Genomic DNA, 19525 nt, shown 5'->3' on the forward strand with positions numbered 1-19525 from the left:
ATCTTGTGCCAATTCTTTCTGGCCTGCCAAGTTTCAAAAGAGAGATCAGTCACGAGTCTTATAGGTCTCCCTTTATATGTGAGGGCACGTTTACCCCTTGCTGCTCTCAGAATTTTCTCTTTATCCTTGTATTTTGCCAGTTTCACTATGATATGTTGTGCAGAAGATCGATTCAAGTTACGTCTGAAGGGAGTTCTCTGTGCCTCTTCGATTTCAATGCCTTTTTCCTTCCCCAGTTCAGGGAAGTTCTCAGCTATTATTTCTTCAAGTACCCCTTCAGCACCTTTCCCTCTCTCTTCCTCCTCTGGGATACCAATTATGCGTATATTATTTCTTTTTAGTGTATCACTTAGTTCTCTAATTTTCCCCTCATACTCCTGGATTTTTTTATCTCTCTTTTTCTCAGCTTCCTCTTTTTCCATAACTTTATCTTCTAGTTCACCTATTCTCTCCTCTGCCTCTTCAATCCGAGCCATGGTGGTTTCCATTTTGTTTTGCATTTTATTTAAAGCGTTTTTCAGCTCCTCGTGACTGTTCCTTAGTCCCTTGATCTCTGTAGCAAGAGATTCTCTGATGTCCTCTATACTGTTTTCAAGCCCAGCGATTAATTTTATGACTATTATTCTAAATTCACTTTCTGTTATATTATTTAAATCCTTTTTGATCAGCTCATTAGCTGTTATTTCCTGGAGATTCTTTTGAGGGGAATTCTTCCGTTTGGTCATTTTGGATAGTCCCTGGAGTGGTGAGGACCTGCAGGGCACTTCCCCTGTGCTGTGGTGTATAACTGGAGTTGGTGGGCGGGGCCGCAGTCCGACCTGATGTCTGCCCCCAGCCCACCACTGGGGCCACAGTCAGACTGGTGTGTGCCTTCTCTTCCCCTCTCCTAGGGGCGGGATTCACTGTGGGGTGGCGTGGCCCGTCTGGGCTACTTGCACACTGCCAGGCTTGTGATGCTGGGGATCTGGCGTATTAGCTGGGGTGGGTAGGCAAGGTGCACGGGGGCAGGAGGGGCAGGCTTAGCTCGCTTCTCCTTAGGTGATCCACTTCAGGAGGGGCCCTGTGGCCGTGGGAGGGAGTCAGATCCGCTGCCAGAGGTTTGGCTCCGCAGAAGCACAGAGTTGGGTGTTTGTGCAGAGCGAGCAATTTCCCTGGCAGGAACCGGTTCCCTTTGGGATTTTGGCTGGGGGATGGGCGGGGGAGATGGCGCTGGGGAGCGCCTTTGTTCCCCACCAAACTGAGCTCTGTGGTCCGGGGGCTCAGCAGCTCTCCCTCCCTTTGTCCTCCAGCCTTCCCGCTTTCCGAGCAGAGCTGTTAACTTATGACCTCCCAGACGCTAAGTCGCGCTTGCTGTCGGAACACAGTCAGTCCCCTCCGCTTTTGCAAGCCAGACTCAGGGACTCTGCTTGGCTGGCGAGCCGCCCCTCCACCCGGGCTCCCTCCCGCCAGTCCGTGGAGCGTGCACCGCCTCGCCGCCCTTCCTACCCTCTTCCATGAGCCTCTCGTCCGCGCTTGGCTCTGGCAACTCCGTTCTGCTAATCCTCTGGCGGTTTTCTGGGTTATTTAGGCAGGTGTAGGTGGAATCTAAGTGATCAGCAGGACGCGCGGTGAGCCCAGCGTCCTCCTACGCCGCCATCTTCCCTCATCCCTATCCTTCTCCTTTCTCTTCTCAGCTCCTAAACATTTATTATATTTCTCTATACCACTATTTTGATGTGTGGAATAGAAATAAATATAACTGATACTTAGGAACTGTGGAATGCTTCTATATTATTTAACATTATCCGTGTATATTTATGTTTGGTTTATCTAGCAGCAAACTTAATGAAGGGACTGTCCTCTCTCATATGCTTTTTGTCACAAGATTGAAGAATCTTGTATTATTACCCTGAGAGTTCATTGATTATATGGATTCTCATTATGCTGGTTTCTTTTTAAGTAGCATTTTAGTTAAACTTTTCAGTTATTTGATTCAGGTGGAAAACTTAACAGGCTTGTTAGGGTCTTCCCATAGACCTTATTGATTTAGCGGCATCATCCAAAGCAGTTTTTTCTTAGAATCTTAGAGTCCTCTTATATGCAATGTTATAAGGAGTTCACACACACATTGACCTCAATCCAATTTTGTCACTTAATAGATGCATAGTTTTGATCATAGCTTTAACCTCTCTGAGGCTCAATTTATTTATTTGAAAATGGTAAGAATACCTTCTTTTTTGGTTATTTTGAAGATTAAAAGAATGTAAAGTAGCAAAGTGACATATTGGGTATTTAATAAAATGGAACTATTTTTATCATAAGCATTTTGTTCTTTGGATACACTTGTGACTTTGCTGTGTCTTCATGTTTGTCTAGTTCTCACACATATAGCAGTGATTTATATCGGCGTAGAGGTATAAATTCAGCCATTTGTAATACCTTTGAATATTTTCCCTTTTTTTCACAATAGAAACTGCTTGTTCACTGACTAACCGATTGAATGTCATGTTGAAAATGTTTGAAAAACAGTCACATATGTTGGAGAGGTAAGCTTTTAAAATAACTCCTTTTCCTAATTATGAAAATGAGTATACATTTATTTAAAAAAATTGGAAACAAGATTGTTAAAAAAGTTTGGTGTTCTTATATAAACTTTTATGATATGTATAATTTAAAAATTTTTAATTATAATCATGTAGAATTTCAAATTGTATAGCCACAATAGAAAACAGTATGTCAGTTTCTAAAAAAAAAAAATAAAGTACAATTACCCTATGATCCAGTAATTTCATTTCTAGATATATGCCCTGCAAAATTGAAAGCAGGGTCTCAAAGATATTTATACACCCATGTTTACTGTAGCATTATTTACAATAGCAAAGGGTGGAAGCAACCCAAGTGTCCAACAGGTAAATAGATAAATAAAATGTGATATATACATACAATGGGATATTTTTTAGTCTTAAAAAGAAAGAAATTCTGACATATGGTACAACATGAATGAACCTTGAGGACATTATACTTAGTAAAATAACCCAGTCACAACAAGGCAAAGTTACATGATTTCACGTATATGAGGAACCAGAAATAGTCACTGTGGATTACCTATAGTTCTTTCAGGTGGCTAAGATTATATTAGTTACAAAATTGGTATGTTGAAAAAGCATGTCTTGTAGAATGAAATCACAAAGGAATTTTTATTTGGACACTTTGGGTTCATTTATATTTGCTAATTGGGGCTCATTTTCCTCCTGCTCCAGGACAAAAACTGAGGTAGGACCATGACTTTTTTGATCACTTTTAACTAATAATTAATTTAAATTTAATTTAGAAACACTGTACAAATTGGGAAATTAAAATTCTATGTCAAATATTACAGTCAACATTTTAATTTTTATTCAAAGTTAAGACTTTTCTCCCTTTCCCCTCACCCAGTATCCCAGCTGGTGCCTCCTGGGGGTTATGATTAGCTTTTCTTTTTCATTACCTCCTTTCTGACTAACTAATTACAGTTTCTGTTCTCCATGTGTTTGGGAAGGGAGGAAATAAAGGTAATGTATATAGGAAAAGTCTTACTTGACTGTCACTGCCTTATTTTGCCATAATTACAGATAACACACACCAAATTTTCTAAGCATTCTTCTTATAGTGCCTTTCACTAGGCTTGAGATCAGGGCAAGCATATTCTCTCAAGGGTTTGGATATGGCTCAAGACACCCAATAGCTACCTGAAGAGAAATACCCTTTCTAAATCTTCTTTCCTAACCCTTTTATATTGTCTATATCAGTGAAAGGTTTTAGTGTACTTTCTTGGCTGCCAACTTTTTTTAAGTGCAAATGGTCATCTGCCTCACCTATTACTATTACTGGGAGTTTAGGATCTCTGTAAATGCTTCCTTTAACAACTTGTTACAGTCACATCCTTGAAAATTCTGTTAAATATAGGGTGTGGCAAAAGTCTTAGCATAGTTTTAAACTTTAATAACTTCAGAACTATAATGATACAATTGTTCAAAAAACATTTTGAAATTTGATTATATATGTTTCTTTCACACTTATTTAAAAATTCTGAATAATAATTAAACTGTTTTTTCAGTTAAAGTTTTTTGTTTAGGTCAGCATTTTCCATATTCAGAGGGACTGCAACAAATTAATTTATTGTTCAAAGTTCACAAAACTAAGTATATTAAAGAAATGGAAATAATTAAACTTTCAAAGGTTTAAGTTTTTTGTAAGTCTGTAGCATTTATATTTCTGAGGTCATTAAAGCTAAAACTATACTAAAACTTTTAGAACATTCTCTGTTGAACTTCTACCATGTGACTGAGTGCTTGGGACAAAATCCCAACTCAGATTAGTCCGAGCAAAAGACTTACTGAACCTCACAACAGCACTATGGCTCAATCTCAGAAACAGTTATAAACCAGAACTTGAACACTTTGAAGATACTGTTTTTTCCTTTTTACATGAGCTTCATTTTCTTCTAGTGCATATCTCTTGTTTCTTTCTATTTTCTTTTTTGTTTATTTTTTGCCTATAGGTGGGAATCCATGATTGCTGGCAATTCCTAAGGTTTAGTCTTTCAGTCACTCTGAAAGATAGTATTTGGATTTTCCAAATCTAAAAGTCCTAGGTGAGAAAATCATTGGTGCAACTTGAAGACAGGTTCCTATTTCTGAACTGACCAATCAACTGTAGTTAAAGACTTATGGTCCTATGAGCTCTCTCAGAAATTAAATTGATTCAGAGGGGTATATTGATTCTGGTAGTTCCCAGAAAACGGAGGCGGGGGCTACTGAGGTGCTCAGTGATGAGCATGTTAATATAGGATAACATAGGAAAAAGGAGTGTATTTCATTATTGTGTGTGAATTATACACTAGCATGACAGGGCAATTATCCTGGTCTTTTGGGAAGCTAATAGACTTATTCTTCAGGGTCTGGTCACTTCACTATCTAGGTGTTGGTCTGTGGATATTGGGAAGGGGAAAAGCAAGCATAGACCAAGTGGACCTTGAAAAGTTCTTTCTTCAATTATGGGAAAAATTGGGATTCCAATTAGAGATTGGATAATAGGACGGTTTGTGAAGGGCATAATACCTCTTTGGTGAACAGAGTGCTGAGAGCTGGTGTCCAGTGTTGTGGATGTCAGCATTGGTGAGAACATTGCCCATCGCCAGGATCATGTGTGGTCCTGAAGGCAAATAGGCCCATTAAGAAATCCATCATGAGGTTTTCTTTCTAATGAGACATAGGGGTCAGAAGTAAGGGTAGTAGACTGTCTTGCTTTTCAAGCTGTAGCCCCGTACATGTATCACAGGTAATTGTAGTTATATCAAAGGAGGAGGAGTCATAGTGTCCAGGCAGGGCACTGGCAAGGTAAAAGTATCCATTTGGCCAAAACATAATGACAGCTTTTTTCTTCACACCTTCAAAAAACTGAATCTAATGTTGATTACAGCCCTAAATGTAAGAAAACAAAACCGTGCATATAGGGAAGACAGTTTACTCTATCAAAATTAAAAACATCTTATTCAAAAGGAATCAAAGTTAAAAGATAAGCAGTGAACTCTGAGAAAATATTTGTGCATGTACAATAGAGTGGAGTGATAATAGGAATATATAATTCTTAAAAAAGGCCAAAAACCCTAAAAAATAGGCAAAGCAGGGGCACCTGGGGTGGCTCAGTCGGTTAAGCCTTGGACTCTGGTTTCTGCTCATGGTTTCATGGGTTTGAGCCCCACATTGGACTCTGTGTTGATGGTGTGGAACTTGCTTGGGATTTTCTCTCTCTCCCTGTGTCTCTGCCCCTCCCCCACTCATCATGTCTCTCTCTTTCTCTCAAAATAAATAAACTTAAAAAAAATAGGCAAAGCTTATAGATAATTTAAGGAAGAAACAAAAAAAAAAAGTGGCCAATAAATGTTTTAGGGGATACTCAGTCCGACTTGTGATTAATGAAATACAAAGCAAAACAGCAGTGATGTATTTTTTTTGCCATTGGTTTAACAACAAGTGAACATTTTCCTATAACAAATCTTGATGGAGATGTAGTACAATGAATACTTTTAGAAAATCAGTACAATAGGAATTGCCCATTTTCCAGGACAGTTTAGCAAAATTTACTTAAAAAATAGAGTTTTAAATCTATCTTAGATAAAGGAATATGTTCAAGGAGACATATGTAAAAAGGAACTTATCATATGCTTGTGACAATAGCAAAAAAATAGAATTCCAATTTTTGTTAGTAGGAGTATGACCCAATAATCTATGATAAAAGGATTATATGAGAATACTATAAACAACTGTATGACAACAAATTAAATAACTTACATGATATGGGCAAATTTCTAGAAGGACACAAACTAAATTGATTCAAGAAGAACTTGAAAATCTGAATGGAACTTTAACAAGTGAAAAGAATTAATTAGTACTTAATTTAGTTTCCACCAAGAAATGCTCAAGCCAAAGGGCTTCAGTGGTGAATACTAGCAAATATTTAAAGAAGTAATACCATCCCTTCACAAGCTTTTCCAAAAAGTAGAAGAGGAGTTAACACTTAACTTATTTTGTGAGACAAGAATGTTATTATATTCTAATTACTAGAGTATTACTGTAACATCAAAATCAGACAATACTATCACAAGAAAATAAAACTAGACCAATATGTTGTGAATATGAATGCCAAAGTTCTCAGCAAAACACTAGCAAATTGAATCCAGTATTATATAAAATGGATTACACACCACAAGCAAGTAGAATTTATCCCAGGAATGTAAAGTTGGTTTTAAATGCAAATATCAATTAATGTAATACCCAATACTGATTGAATGAAGGAGAAAAAAGATCACATGATCAGCTTACTAGACAAAGTAAAAGCATTTGACAAAATCCAAGCATTTCATGATAGGAATACTTCACAAACTAGGAACAGAAGAGTGCTTCCTTAATCTGATCTAGGCTAACTACTACCAAAACCCATAGCTAACACTATACTTAATGGTGAAGGACTTAATAAATTCTAAGATCAGGAACAAGACAGGACATCTCACCACATCTATTCATTATAGTAGTACAGTTTCTATCCAGGGCAATTAGAGAAGACAAGGAGTGAAAGGTGTTCATATCGGGAAGGAAGAAGTAAAACTACTTTTTGTAGATGTCATGATCTTGTGTATAGAAAATCTTAAGGGATCTGCTAAAAACGATTTGAAAAAACAAATGAATTCATCTTTTGCATTACACCAGATTCATATATAAAAATCAATTGTATTTCTATATACTAACTGTTATGGGTTGAATTGCTCCCCCCGCCAAAATTATGTTGAAGCTCTAACTCCCAGCACCTCATATTGAATTAATTAATTAATTAACTAATTAATTTTTAAAGTTTATTTAGTTTTGAGAGAGAGACAGAGAGAGTTAGCAGGGGAGGGTCAGAGAGAGGGAGAGAGAGAATCCCAAGCAGGCTCCACACTATCAGCACAGAACCTGACGTGGAGCTGAAACTCACCAACTGTGAGATCATGACCTGAGCTGAAACCAAGAGTAGGACGCTCAACTGACTGAGCCACCAGGGTTACCCTGAACTTATTTTTAAATAGGGTCATTGTAGACATAATTAGTTAAGATGAGGTCATACTGGGGTAGGATGGGCCCCTAATCCAATATGACTGGTATCCTTGTAATAATTGGAGAAGACAGTATAGAAAGAGGGAAGAAGTTACGGAGGCAGAGATTGGATTTGTGCTACTACAATCCGGAGAATACCAGGCACTACTAGGAGCTGAAAGAGGCAAACAAGGATTCTCCTCTAGAGATTCTAGAAGGAGCATGGCCCTAAGAACTGAATTTTAGATTTGTAGTCTCCAGAACTGTGAGAGCATAAAATATTTGTAATTTTAAGTTACCCAGATTGTGATACTTTGTTACAGCAGCCCCAGGAATCTAATACACTAATGATGAACATTCCAAAAGTGAAATTAAAAAAAAATCCATTTAAAATACCACCAAAGATGGGGCGCCTGGGTGGCGCAGTCGGTTAAGCGTCCGACTTCAGCCAGGTCACAATCTCGCGGTCCGGGAGTTCGAGCCCCGCGTCAGGCTCTGGGCTGATGGCTCAGAGCCTGGAGCCTGTTTCCGATTCTGTGTCTCCCTCTCTGTCTGCCCCTCCCCCGTTCATGCTCTGTCTCTCTCTGTCCCAAAAATAAATAAACGTTGAAAAAAAAATTAAAAAAAAAATACCACCAAAGACAACAAGAATGAATTTAACAAAAGAAGTGTAAGACTTGTGCACTGAAAACTACAAAACATCATTGAAAGAACTTAAAGAAGACCTAGTTAAATGGATAAACATTCCATTTTCATGGACTGTTAGACTTAATAATCTTAAAATGGCAGTGTTCCCCAAACTGATCTAGAGATTCAATACAATCTCTTTCAAAATGCCAGCTTTCTTATTGCATGAACTGACAAGCTGATCCTAAAATTCATGTGGAAATACAAGGAATCCAGAAGAGCCAAAGAAATCTTAAGAAGAACAAAGTTGAAGGATTCACATTTAACTAATTTTAAAACTTAATACAGGGCTGTAGTAATCAAGACAATGTGGTACTGGCATAAAGTTATACCTACATACATCAATGGCATAAACTTGAATGTCCAGAAATAAACCCTTACATTTATGGTCAATTAATTTTTTAATAGTCTTTTAAAAATATTTTAATTTTAATTTTTTATTCAAGTATAATAAAAATACAGTGTTATATTAGTTTCAGGTGTACAATATAATGATTCAGTAATTCTATACATTACTTGGGGTACTCTTAATCCCCTTTATTTCAGCCATTTACCCACCCACCTCCTCTCTGGTAACCACCAGTTTATTCTCTATATTTAGGGGTTTGTTTCTTGGTTTGTTTCTTTCTCTTTTTTCCCTTTGTTTATTTATTTTGTTTCTTAAATTCCACATGAGTAAAATCATATGGTATCTGTCTTTGGCTTTCACTTAACACTGTACCTTCTAGATCCATGTTGTTGCAAATGGCAGGATTTCATTCTTTATATGGCTGAATAATCCACTGTATGTGTGTATATGTACATATACAAATGTCTTCTCTATCAATTTATCTATTGATAGAGACTTTGCTACTTTCATAGTTTGGCTATTGTAAATAATGCTGCAATAAATATAGGGGTGCATCTACTATTCAAATTAGTATTTGTGTATTCTTTGGTTAAATACCCAGTAGTGTAATTACTCGATTGTAAGATAGCTCTATTTTTAATTTTTTGAGGAATCTCCATACTGTTTTCCACAGTGGCTACATCAGCTTGCATTCCACCAAAAGTACACAAGGGTTTTTTTTTTTTTCTCTACATCCTCATCAGCACTTGTTATTTCTTGTGTTTTTGATTTTAGCCATTCTAACAGATGTGAGGTGATATCTAATCGTGGTTTTGATTTCCATTTCCCTGATGATTAGTGATGTTGAACATCTTTTCATGTGTCAGTTTTCTATGCTTATGTCTTTGGAAAAATGTCATTCATGTACTTTGCCCATTTTAAAATCAGATTATATATTTTTTGGTGTTGACTTGTATAAGTTCTTTATATATTTTGAATATTAATCCTTTATTGGATATATAATTTGTGAAAAGGATAGTCTTTTTAATAATTGGTACTTGGGCAACTGGATATCTATATGCAAAAGAGCCTTTTAGAAGAAACACAGGAATAAATCTTTGTGACGTTGAGTAATGTAATGGTTTTTTAAATAGGACACCAAAAGTACAACCAAAAAAAGAGAAGAAAATAGATAAGTTGACTTTCGTAAAATTAAAAACCTTTGTACTGCAAATGATACATTAAACATATGAAAAGACAACACCTAGAATGTGAAAACTATTCGCAAATCATATATTTGATAAGGAACTTGTATCCAGAGTATATAAAGAATTCTTATACCTGCATAATAAGAAGATAAATAACACAATTTAAAAATGGACAAATAATCTGAAAAGACATTTTCTGAAGCAAGGTATACTAATGGCCAATAAGCACATGAAGTGATGCTGAACATCATTAGCCTTTAGGGAATTTCAAATAAAAATTACAATGATATACCACTTCACATCGATTAGGATGGCTGTAATAAAAAAAGATGACAATAACAATTGTTGGCAAGGATTTAGAGAAATTGGGACCCTTATACGTTGCTGGTGGGAATTGAAGTGGTGTGTCGCTATGGAAACCAGTTTGTCAGTTCCTTAAAATGTTAAATACAATGTCAATATATGACCCAGCAATTCTGTTCCTAGGTTTATACCTGAGAGATGGAAAACATATGTACAAGCAAAAACTTGTACATGGATGTTCATAGTAGCATTATTCATAATAGCCCCAAAGTGGAAATAATCTAAATGCCTATATGGATTATGGATAAATCAAATGTGTACAATGGAATAATATTTGGCAATACCAAGGAACATAGTACTGATATATGCTACAACATGGATGAATCTTGAAAACAGTACAGTAAGTGTAATAAACGAGTTTCAAAGACCACATATAATTTTATTTGTATGAAATATCCAGAATAGGCAAATCTATAGATATAGGAAATTAGATTAGTGCCTGCCAGGTTTGGGGACAGTGTTGGGAAGAATAGGGAGTGACTGCTAATTGATACAGGGTTTCTTTTTGAGGTAATCAAAATGTTCTAAAATTAAATAGTGGTAATAGTTGCTCAACTTGGTGAATATATGAAAAACCATTGAGTTGTATACTTTAAATGAGTGAATTGTATGGTATGTTAATTATATCTTAAAGCTTTAAAAAATTTGGATTATAATAAGTAACTCATTTGTCCAAAATAAAAATCTATAGTTTACCCATACCTTGGAACAGTTTTTGGCAAACTTCAGCCCATGAGTCAAATCTAGCCAAGTCCTTTCATTTACCTATCATTTATGCCTGGTTTTGCAGAGTTGGGCAGTGGTGACAGTTCATCTGGCCTGTAAAGTCTAAAATATTTACTATCTGGCTCTTTATAGAAGAAGTTTGCTAAATCCTGCTATGGAATAAGAAGTGGTACTTAAAAGGAGTGAGATACATCTATGTTTACCAATCTAAATAGATCTCAGACATTGTGTGAAGTGAAAATAATAAGTTTAGGACAATATATACATTGCTGTAATTTACATGAAAAAGAAAAGACAGTCACCCAACCCACTAACAAAAATTATAGAATCAAATAGATATATGTAGTATTATATAAATGTATTGAACAGGTTCTGAAAAGATACACAGGAATCTAATAATATCTCTAGAGAGAGCACTGGATTTTTGGAATAATGGTCAAAGTGTATTCTAACATTATTTATATTATTTTAAATTTTTTCAAAGAAAATATATAAGTATGTTACATAAATAAAAATATGAATATAAATGATAATACATTACAGATATTTTTGGTTTGTTTTTCAGAGCTATGAATGATCAAGGTTTGTTAGAGGATGTAAGTATAGCACTCTCAGTTTGAAATTGCACTCTGCCTGTGAAAATATTAGTAGAGTCTAGAAATTGTCAGGATGCATAATCTTCAATAAAGGTTTAGTGCTTCCTCAGTTTATTCAAGAAATTTCTATGTATATGTGAGCTGGAAAGCTTTGTCTTTTTTTATTTTACTAGACCTTATTGTCACTCAAAAACACTTCACTTCTAAAATATTGAACTATAATACCCCATGTTCTTCTACATTTCCATTTATTGTTACTTCTAGCTCCTTTGCCTCTTTCAAGCCCCAATTGTAGTTCATTATGCAGATTAATATCAATGGTTCATTATTTCATGAGTTCATGGAGACTTTCTTACTTTAAAAATTAAGTGCCCAAATAGCTTCTCTGTGATGAAACATATGATTTTCTTTTTAAAAAATATTTATTTATTTTTGGGGCGCCTGGGTGGCGCAGTCGGTTAAGCGTCCGACTTCAGCCAGGTCACGATCTCGCAGTCTGTGAGTTCGAGCCCCGCGTCGGGCTCTGGGCTGATGGCTCAGAGCCTGGAGCCTGTTTCCGATTCTGTGTCTCCCTCTCTCTCTGCCCCTCCCCCGTTCATGCTCTGTCTCTCTCTGTCCCAAAAATAAATAAACGTTGAAAAAAAAATTAAAAAAAAATAATAAAATAAAAAATATTTATTTATTTTTGAGGGGGGGGGGAGAGAGAGAGAGTCATTGTCATTTGGAGAGAGAGAGACAGTCCAAAGCAGGCTCTGCATTGTCAGCACAGAGTCCAACATGGGGCTCGAACTCAGGAACAGTGAGATCATGACCTGAGCTGAAGTCTGGCACTCAACCTACTGAGCCACCCAGGTGCCCCTGTATGATTTTCATTATTACTAAAATTATATTCTTTATTTTTAGAAATACAAAGAAATGCAAAGTAATTTCCAAGTGTTATTAGAGGAGAAATTGGTGCTGGAAAATGAACTACAAAAGTTGAAGACTACAGAGGTTAGTTCAATTTTAGTGTCTGAAAATGGAAGAATACCTAAAAAGCCTTATTATTGTAGGACAGACATCAAAGATATATTTAAATGTTTTATAACACATTTTTAATATTAATTATAGATAATAGCTATGCTGCGAAAGTAAAATAAAGTAAAATAATGCTATTTTCTAAATTACCATATTAGCTATTAAAACCAGATACTATGAAAAACAGACATAAAATTTAAACATTCCACAAGACATTTCTAGGCCAAATATTTATTTATTAAAATATCAACAAATTAGATTTTTCAAATATATTTTATTTTTTAAGGGTTTTAAAAATTCTAGTTATTTAACATAAAGTATATTAGTTAAGCTGTACAATTTAGTGATTTAACCCTTTCATGCAACACCTGGTGCTGATCACAAGTGCGCTCAGTCCTCATCACCTATTTAACTTATCCTGTACGCACCTCCACTTTGGTAACCATCAATTTGTTCTTTATAGTTAAGAGTCTGTTTCTTAGTTTTCCTCTCTCTGTTTTAACCCATGATCCTTTGTTTTGTTTCTTAAGTTCCACATATGAGTGAAATCCTATGGTATTTTTCTTTCTCTGACTTATTTTGCTTAGCATAATACTGTCTTGTTGCAAATGGCAAGAATTCATTCTTTTTTTTTTTTTTTCAACGTTTATTTATTTTTGGGACAGAGAGAGAAGCATGAACGGGGGAGGGGCAGAGAGAGAGGGAGACACAGAATCGGAAACAGGCTCCAGGCTCTGAGCCATCAGCCCAGAGCCTGACGCGGGGCTCTAACTCACGCACCGCGAGATCGTGACCTGGCTGAAGTCGGACGCTTAACGACTGCATCACCCAGGCGCCCCAATTCATTCTTTTTTAATGGCTGAGTAATATTGCACTGTATATATCTATATCTAGATCTAGATCTAGATCTAGATCTAGATATACATATACATATACATATGCTATATATAGATATGGGGTGTGTGTGTATATATATGTATATATATGTGTATGCATATGTATATGTATATGTATGTATATATATATATGCACACACACACACACACACACACACACACACACCCCATATCTTCCTTATTCATTCATCAGTCAGTGGACATTTGGGCTCTTTCCATAATTTGGCTCTTGGTTGATGATAGAGGTGCATGTATCCCTTTGAATTCCTATTTTCGTATTCTCTGGATAAATATCTAGTAGTGTAAATAGTGGATCATAGGGTAGTTTTATTTTTAACTTTTGAGGAACCTCCATGCTGTTTTCCAGAGTGGCTGCACCAGTTTGCATTCCCACCAACAATGCAAGAGGGTTCTTTCTCTGCATCCTCACCAACACCTGTTGTTTCTTATGTTGTTAATTTTAGCCATTCTGACAGATATGAGGTGGTACCTCATTGTAATTTTGCTTTGTATTTCCCTGATGATAAGGGATGTTGAGCATCTTTTCATGTGTCTGTTGGCCATCTGGATGTCTTCTTTGGAAAATGTCTATGTCTTCTGCCCATTTTTTAACTGGATTATTTATTTTGGCTATTGAGTTTTATAAGTTCTTTATACATTTTGGCTACTAAGCCTTTATCAGGTATGTCATTTGCAAATATTTTGTTCCATTATGTAAATTGCCTTTTAGTTTTGTTGATTGTCTCCATCACTGTGCAGAAGCTTTTTATCTTGATGAAGGCCCAGTAGTTTATTTTTGTTTTTGTTTCTGTTGTCTCAGGTGATGTGTGTACTAAGACCTTGCTACGGGTGAGGTCAAGGAGGTTCCTGCTTGTGTCTCCTCCAAGACTTTGTTTCCTTTCTCATATTTAGATCTTTCATCCGTTTTGAATTTTTGTGTATAGTGTAAGAAAGTGATCCAGTTTCATTCTTCTGCATGTCACTGTCCAGTTTTCCCAACACCATTTGTTTTCTCCTCTAGGATTTTAATGGTTTCCTGTCTCACATTTAGGTCTTTCATCCATTTTCAATTTATTTTTGTGTATGGTGTAAGAAAGTGGTCCATTCTTCCAGCACCATTTGCTGAAGAGACTATCTTTTTTCCCATTGATTATTCTTTTCTGCTTTGTCAAAGATTAGTTGACCATACAGTTGTGGGTCCATTGTGGGTTTTCTATTCTGTTCCATTGATCTATGTGTCTGTTTTTGTGCCAGTACCATAACGTCTTGATGATTACAGCTTTGTAGTACAGCTTTAAGTCTGGAATTGTGATGCCTCCCACTTTGCTTTTTCTTTCTTTTCTTTTCTTTTTTTTTCTCTTTGCAACATTACTTTGGATGGTTGGGGTCTTTTGTGGTTCCATACAAGTTTTAGAATTGTTTGTTTTAGCACTGTGAAAAATGTTGTTGGTACTTTGATAGGGATTGCATTAAATGTGTAGATTGCTTTGGATAGTATGGACATTTTAATAATGTTTGTTCTTCCAGTGCATGAGCATGGAATATTTTTTCATTTCTTTGTGTCTTCAGTTTCTTTCACAAGTGTTCCTTAATTTTCAGAGTACAGATCTTTTGCTTCTTTGCTTAGGTTTATTAATGGGTATCTTATGGGTTTTGGTGCAATTGTAAATGGGATCAATTTCTCGATTTCTGTTTCTGTTGCTTCATTACTGGTGTACAGAAATGCAACCGATTTCTGTACATTGATTTTGTATCCTGCAACTTTGCTGAATTCATGTATTAGTTCTAGCAATTTTTTGGTGGAGTCTTTCAGGTTTTCTGCATAGAGTATCATGTCATCTGCTAAGAGTGGAAGTTTGACTTCTTCCTAGCCAATTCGGATGCCTTTTCTTCTTTATGAAAATGAGGCGAGGACATCCAGTACTATGTTGAACAGTGTTGAGAGTGGACATCCCTGTCATGTTACTGAACTTAGGGGGAAATCTCTCAGTTTTTCCCCATTGAGATGATATTAGTGGTGGGTCTTTCATATATGGCCTTTATGATGTTGAAGTATGTTCCTTCTATCCCTACTTTCTTGAGGGCTTTTATCAAGAATAGATTCTTTATTTTGTCAAATGCTTTTTCTGCATCTATTGAGAAGATTATATGGTTCTTATCCTTTCTCTTATTAATGTGATGTATCATGTTGATTGATTTACAAATATTGAACCAACCCTGCAGCCCTGGAATAAATCCCACTTAATCATGGTGAATGATGCTTTGTATGTGCTGTTGTATTTGATTTACTAGTATCTTTTTGAGAATTTTTGCATCTGTGTTCAGCAGGGATATTGGCCTGTAATTCTCCTTTTCAGTGGGGTCTTTGCATGGTTTTGGAATGAAGGTAGTGCCTGCCTAATATAATGAGTTTGGAAGTTTGCCTTCCGTTTCTATTTTTTGGAACAGTTTGAGAAAAATAGGTATTAACTCTTTAACTGTTTGATAGAATTCCCCTGGGAAGCCATCTGGCCCTGGACTCTTGTTCATTGGGAGATTTTTGATTACTAATTCAATTTCTTTGCTTGTTATGGGTCTTTTCAAATTTTATATTTCTTCCTGTTTCAGTTTTGGTAGTTTATATGTTTCTAGGAATTTTATCCATTTTCTTCCAGATTGCCTAATTTGTTGGCATATAATTTTTCATAATCTCTTTTAATTGTTTGTACTTCTGTGGTGTTTGGTCATGATGTCTCTTTCTTTTGAGGTTTTATTTATTTGGGTCCTTTCTCCACCCCTCCCTCTCTCTCTCTCTTGCTTTTTAATAAGTCTGCCTAGAGATTTATTGATTTTGTTAATTCTTTCAAAGAACTAGCTCCTAGTTTTGTTGATCTGTTCTAATGTTTTTTTTTTAATTTCTATTTCATTTATTTCTGCTCTAATCTTTATTATTTACCTTTTTCTGTTTGTTTTAGGCTTTATTTGCTGCTCTTTTTCCAGCTCCTTTAGGTGTAAGGTTAGATTGTGTATTTGAGACTTTTCTTGCTTTTTGGGTAAGAGCTGTATTGCTATATTCTCCCCTGTTAATGACCACCTTTGCTGCATCCCAGAGGTTTTGGACTGTTGTGTTTTCATTTCCATTGCTTCCATGCATTTTTTAATTTCTTCTTTAATGTTTTATTTTTTTATTTAAGAGAGAGATAGATAGGGAGGTAGTGAGAGAGCTGGAGCAGGGGAGGGGCAGAGAGAGATGGGGCAGAATATCTGAAGTGGGCTCTGTGCTGACTGACAGCAGAGAGCCTGATGTAGGGCTCAAACTCATGAACCATAAGATCATGTCCTGAGCTGAAGTTGGGTGCTTAACTGACTGACCCTCCTGGCACCCCTATTTCTTCTTTAATTTCCTGGTTAGCCCATTCATTCTTTAGTAGAATGTTCTTCAACCTCCATGTGTTTGTGGTCTTTCCAAAATTTTTCCTGTGGTTGATATCAAGTTTCATAGCATTGTGCAGTCTGAAGATACCCATGGTAGGATCTCAATATTTTCTACTGGTTGAGGGCTGATATGTGACCCAGTATGTGATCAATTCTGGAGAATGTTCTGTGTACACTTTAAAAGAATTTGTATTCTTCTGCTTTAGGATGAAATACTCTGAATATATCTTTTAAGTCTATCTTGTCCAGTATGCCATTCAAAGCCATTGTTTCCTTGTTGGTATTCTGCTTACATGATCTGTCTATGGTTGTAAGTGTGTTGTTAAAGTCCCCTACTATTCTTGTATTATTATCAATGAGTTTCTTTAAGTGTTTTTTTACTAATAATTTGGCTGATTTCAAGTTGGGAGCATAAATATTTAAAATTGGTATATCTTTTTGTTGGATAGACTCCTTTATTATATTGTAGTGCCCTTCTTCATCTCTTATTACAGTCTTTGGTTTAAAATTGAGTTTGATATAAGTATGGCTACTCCACCTTTCTTTTGAAATCCATTAGCAAGAAAAATCGTTCTCTGTACCCTCACTTTCAATCTGGAAATGTCTTTGGTTCTAAAATGAGTCTCTTGTAAGCAGCATATTGATAGGTATTATTTTTGTATCCATTCTTATACCTTATGTCTTTGATTGGAGCATTTAGTCCATTTGCATTCAGTCATTATTGGTAGGTATGAATTTAGTGCCATTGTATTACCTGTAAAGTCAGTGTTCCTATAGATTGTCTCTGTTCCTTTCTAGTCTCTGTTGCTTTTGGTCTCTCTTTCCTACTCAAAGAGTCCCTTTTAACATTTCATGTAGAGCTGGTTTAGCGTTCACAAAACTCCTTTAGTTTTTGCTTGTCTTGGAAAATCTTTATCTCTCCTTTTATTCTGAATGACAGCCTTGCTGTATAAAGTATGAATGTTTCAGAGTTTTATGCTATTTTAATTGCTATCTTTTAAAAAATATTTTTAAACTGTCATTAGAGAAGTGTAATAAATTTTGTTTACTTAATTTTGTATCCAAAGTATATGTGACTAATAATAGCCTAAATTTTCTTGCTTTCCAATTGTAATACTATTTCTTGCCTGGCTAAACTGGCAAAGACCTCTAGAATGATATTGAATAGACATGATGAGAGTAGGTATTTTTCATTTGTTCCTGATTTTAAAAGGAAATATTCTTGTTTCTATGGTCATTCAGCTTGCTCTTTCTTTCTCTTTCAATATTGTTTATCAGGTTAAAATACTTTTCTTCTTTTCATAATTTGCTAAATATTTTTTTCATGCTCCATAAAATTCTTTCAGCCTCTGCCTACTTCCCAATTCTGAAACCACTTCTACATTTTTAGTTATATGTTACAATAGCACCACACTTCCAGGTAACAAAATCTTTATTACTTTTTAATTTGCTGCTCAATTGCTTGCTTTATAGTTAAGGGTTTACAGTCTTGTTTTAAAACTTAAGAACCTTTAAGACTGTACTTAAGAACCTTAAGATAATGTGCTTTGTCATTTTCCAGCCTGAGTACCACTATTTTCATACATTTTACTACCTATGGTATAAGCTGCACAACACATTGTTATTAGTTTAGCTGTAAACTATTACCTTTTAAAGAGATTTAAATAATAAGGAAAACAGTCTTTATATTTATTTACTCACTTAATTATCATTTATGTTGGTCTTTAATTTGTATATTTCCTTATTTCTGTCTAGTGTCATTTTTCTTGTGCATAAAGGATTCTTCATAATTTTTGTTATTGTTGTTCAGGTCTGCAGCTGATTCATTCTTTCAACTTTTTGATTTCTGAAAAAACTTTTTTCTTTTGTATTCAGTTTTAAAACATATTTTCTCTGGACAAAGAATTTTAGGTTGGCTGGTTCTTTTCTTCTAGTACTTTAAAGAGTTTCTTTTTTATCTTCTGGCTTGCATTGTTTCTGAAAAGTCTGCTGTCTACTTTATTTTATATATAATCTACTTTCCTCCTCTGCTTTTAAGATTTTATCCTCATCATTGCTTATAATTTTATTATCATAAGTCTTAGAACTAGTTTTCCTTATATTTTTTGTGGGTTTGTGAGCATACAGTTTTGTCAAATTTGAAAGTAAAATTTGTCCATTGTTTCTTCAAATATTTATTTTCTTTGCTCACTTCTTCTCTCCATTATGTACTGAAATTACAAGTATATTTGTCAACTTGAAGTTTTCTCACAACTAACTGATGATCTGTTCATTACTTTTAGTCTTTTTTCCTTTCATTTTTAAAGTATTTTTGATGGCCAATGTATATTAGATTTTTCTGTATAAGAAATACATCCCAAAACTCATATTTAAACTAGAAAGTTACCTGGAGACCTTAAGAATTCCATTGCAATTCATTATTATACTGTTTTTTTCATATTTTATGAGGATTATTACACTTTGTGTTTAACTTGTGAGAACTTTGCCACTATAGTGAAGTTGTATCTTTTGGGAGTTGTTGTATAAAACAGGAAATAAACACCTAATGCCTTAATAGGTCTCTATTATTAAGCTCATCTACAAATTTCAGTAATCTAATTGTTAATTTTTTTCTCAACTTTCTTGTATAAAATAATCTAGTACTATGTAGTCATTCAATAATACTTTAAAATATGTGGTTAGTTCTGCTGTAATATTTGTT

General features: G+C 35.2%; 1 protein-coding gene across 1 annotated transcript in view; it reads left to right on the forward strand.

Annotated features, from left to right (window-relative positions):
• The window catches only part of CCDC7 (coiled-coil domain containing 7), a 149520-nt gene that overhangs the window by 70919 nt on the left and 59076 nt on the right, over nucleotides 1-19525 (forward strand). The window contains exons 9-11 of the mRNA XM_032593856.1: nucleotides 2450-2525; nucleotides 11467-11497; nucleotides 12401-12490. Of these exons, the coding sequence (XP_032449747.1) occupies nucleotides 2450-2525; nucleotides 11467-11497; nucleotides 12401-12490 (197 nt within the window). The remainder of the gene's footprint in view (nucleotides 1-2449; nucleotides 2526-11466; nucleotides 11498-12400; nucleotides 12491-19525) is intronic.

Source organism: Lynx canadensis, chromosome B4, assembly GCF_007474595.2.
Source record: "Lynx canadensis isolate LIC74 chromosome B4, mLynCan4.pri.v2, whole genome shotgun sequence".
Taxonomy (NCBI): domain Eukaryota; kingdom Metazoa; phylum Chordata; class Mammalia; order Carnivora; family Felidae; genus Lynx; species Lynx canadensis.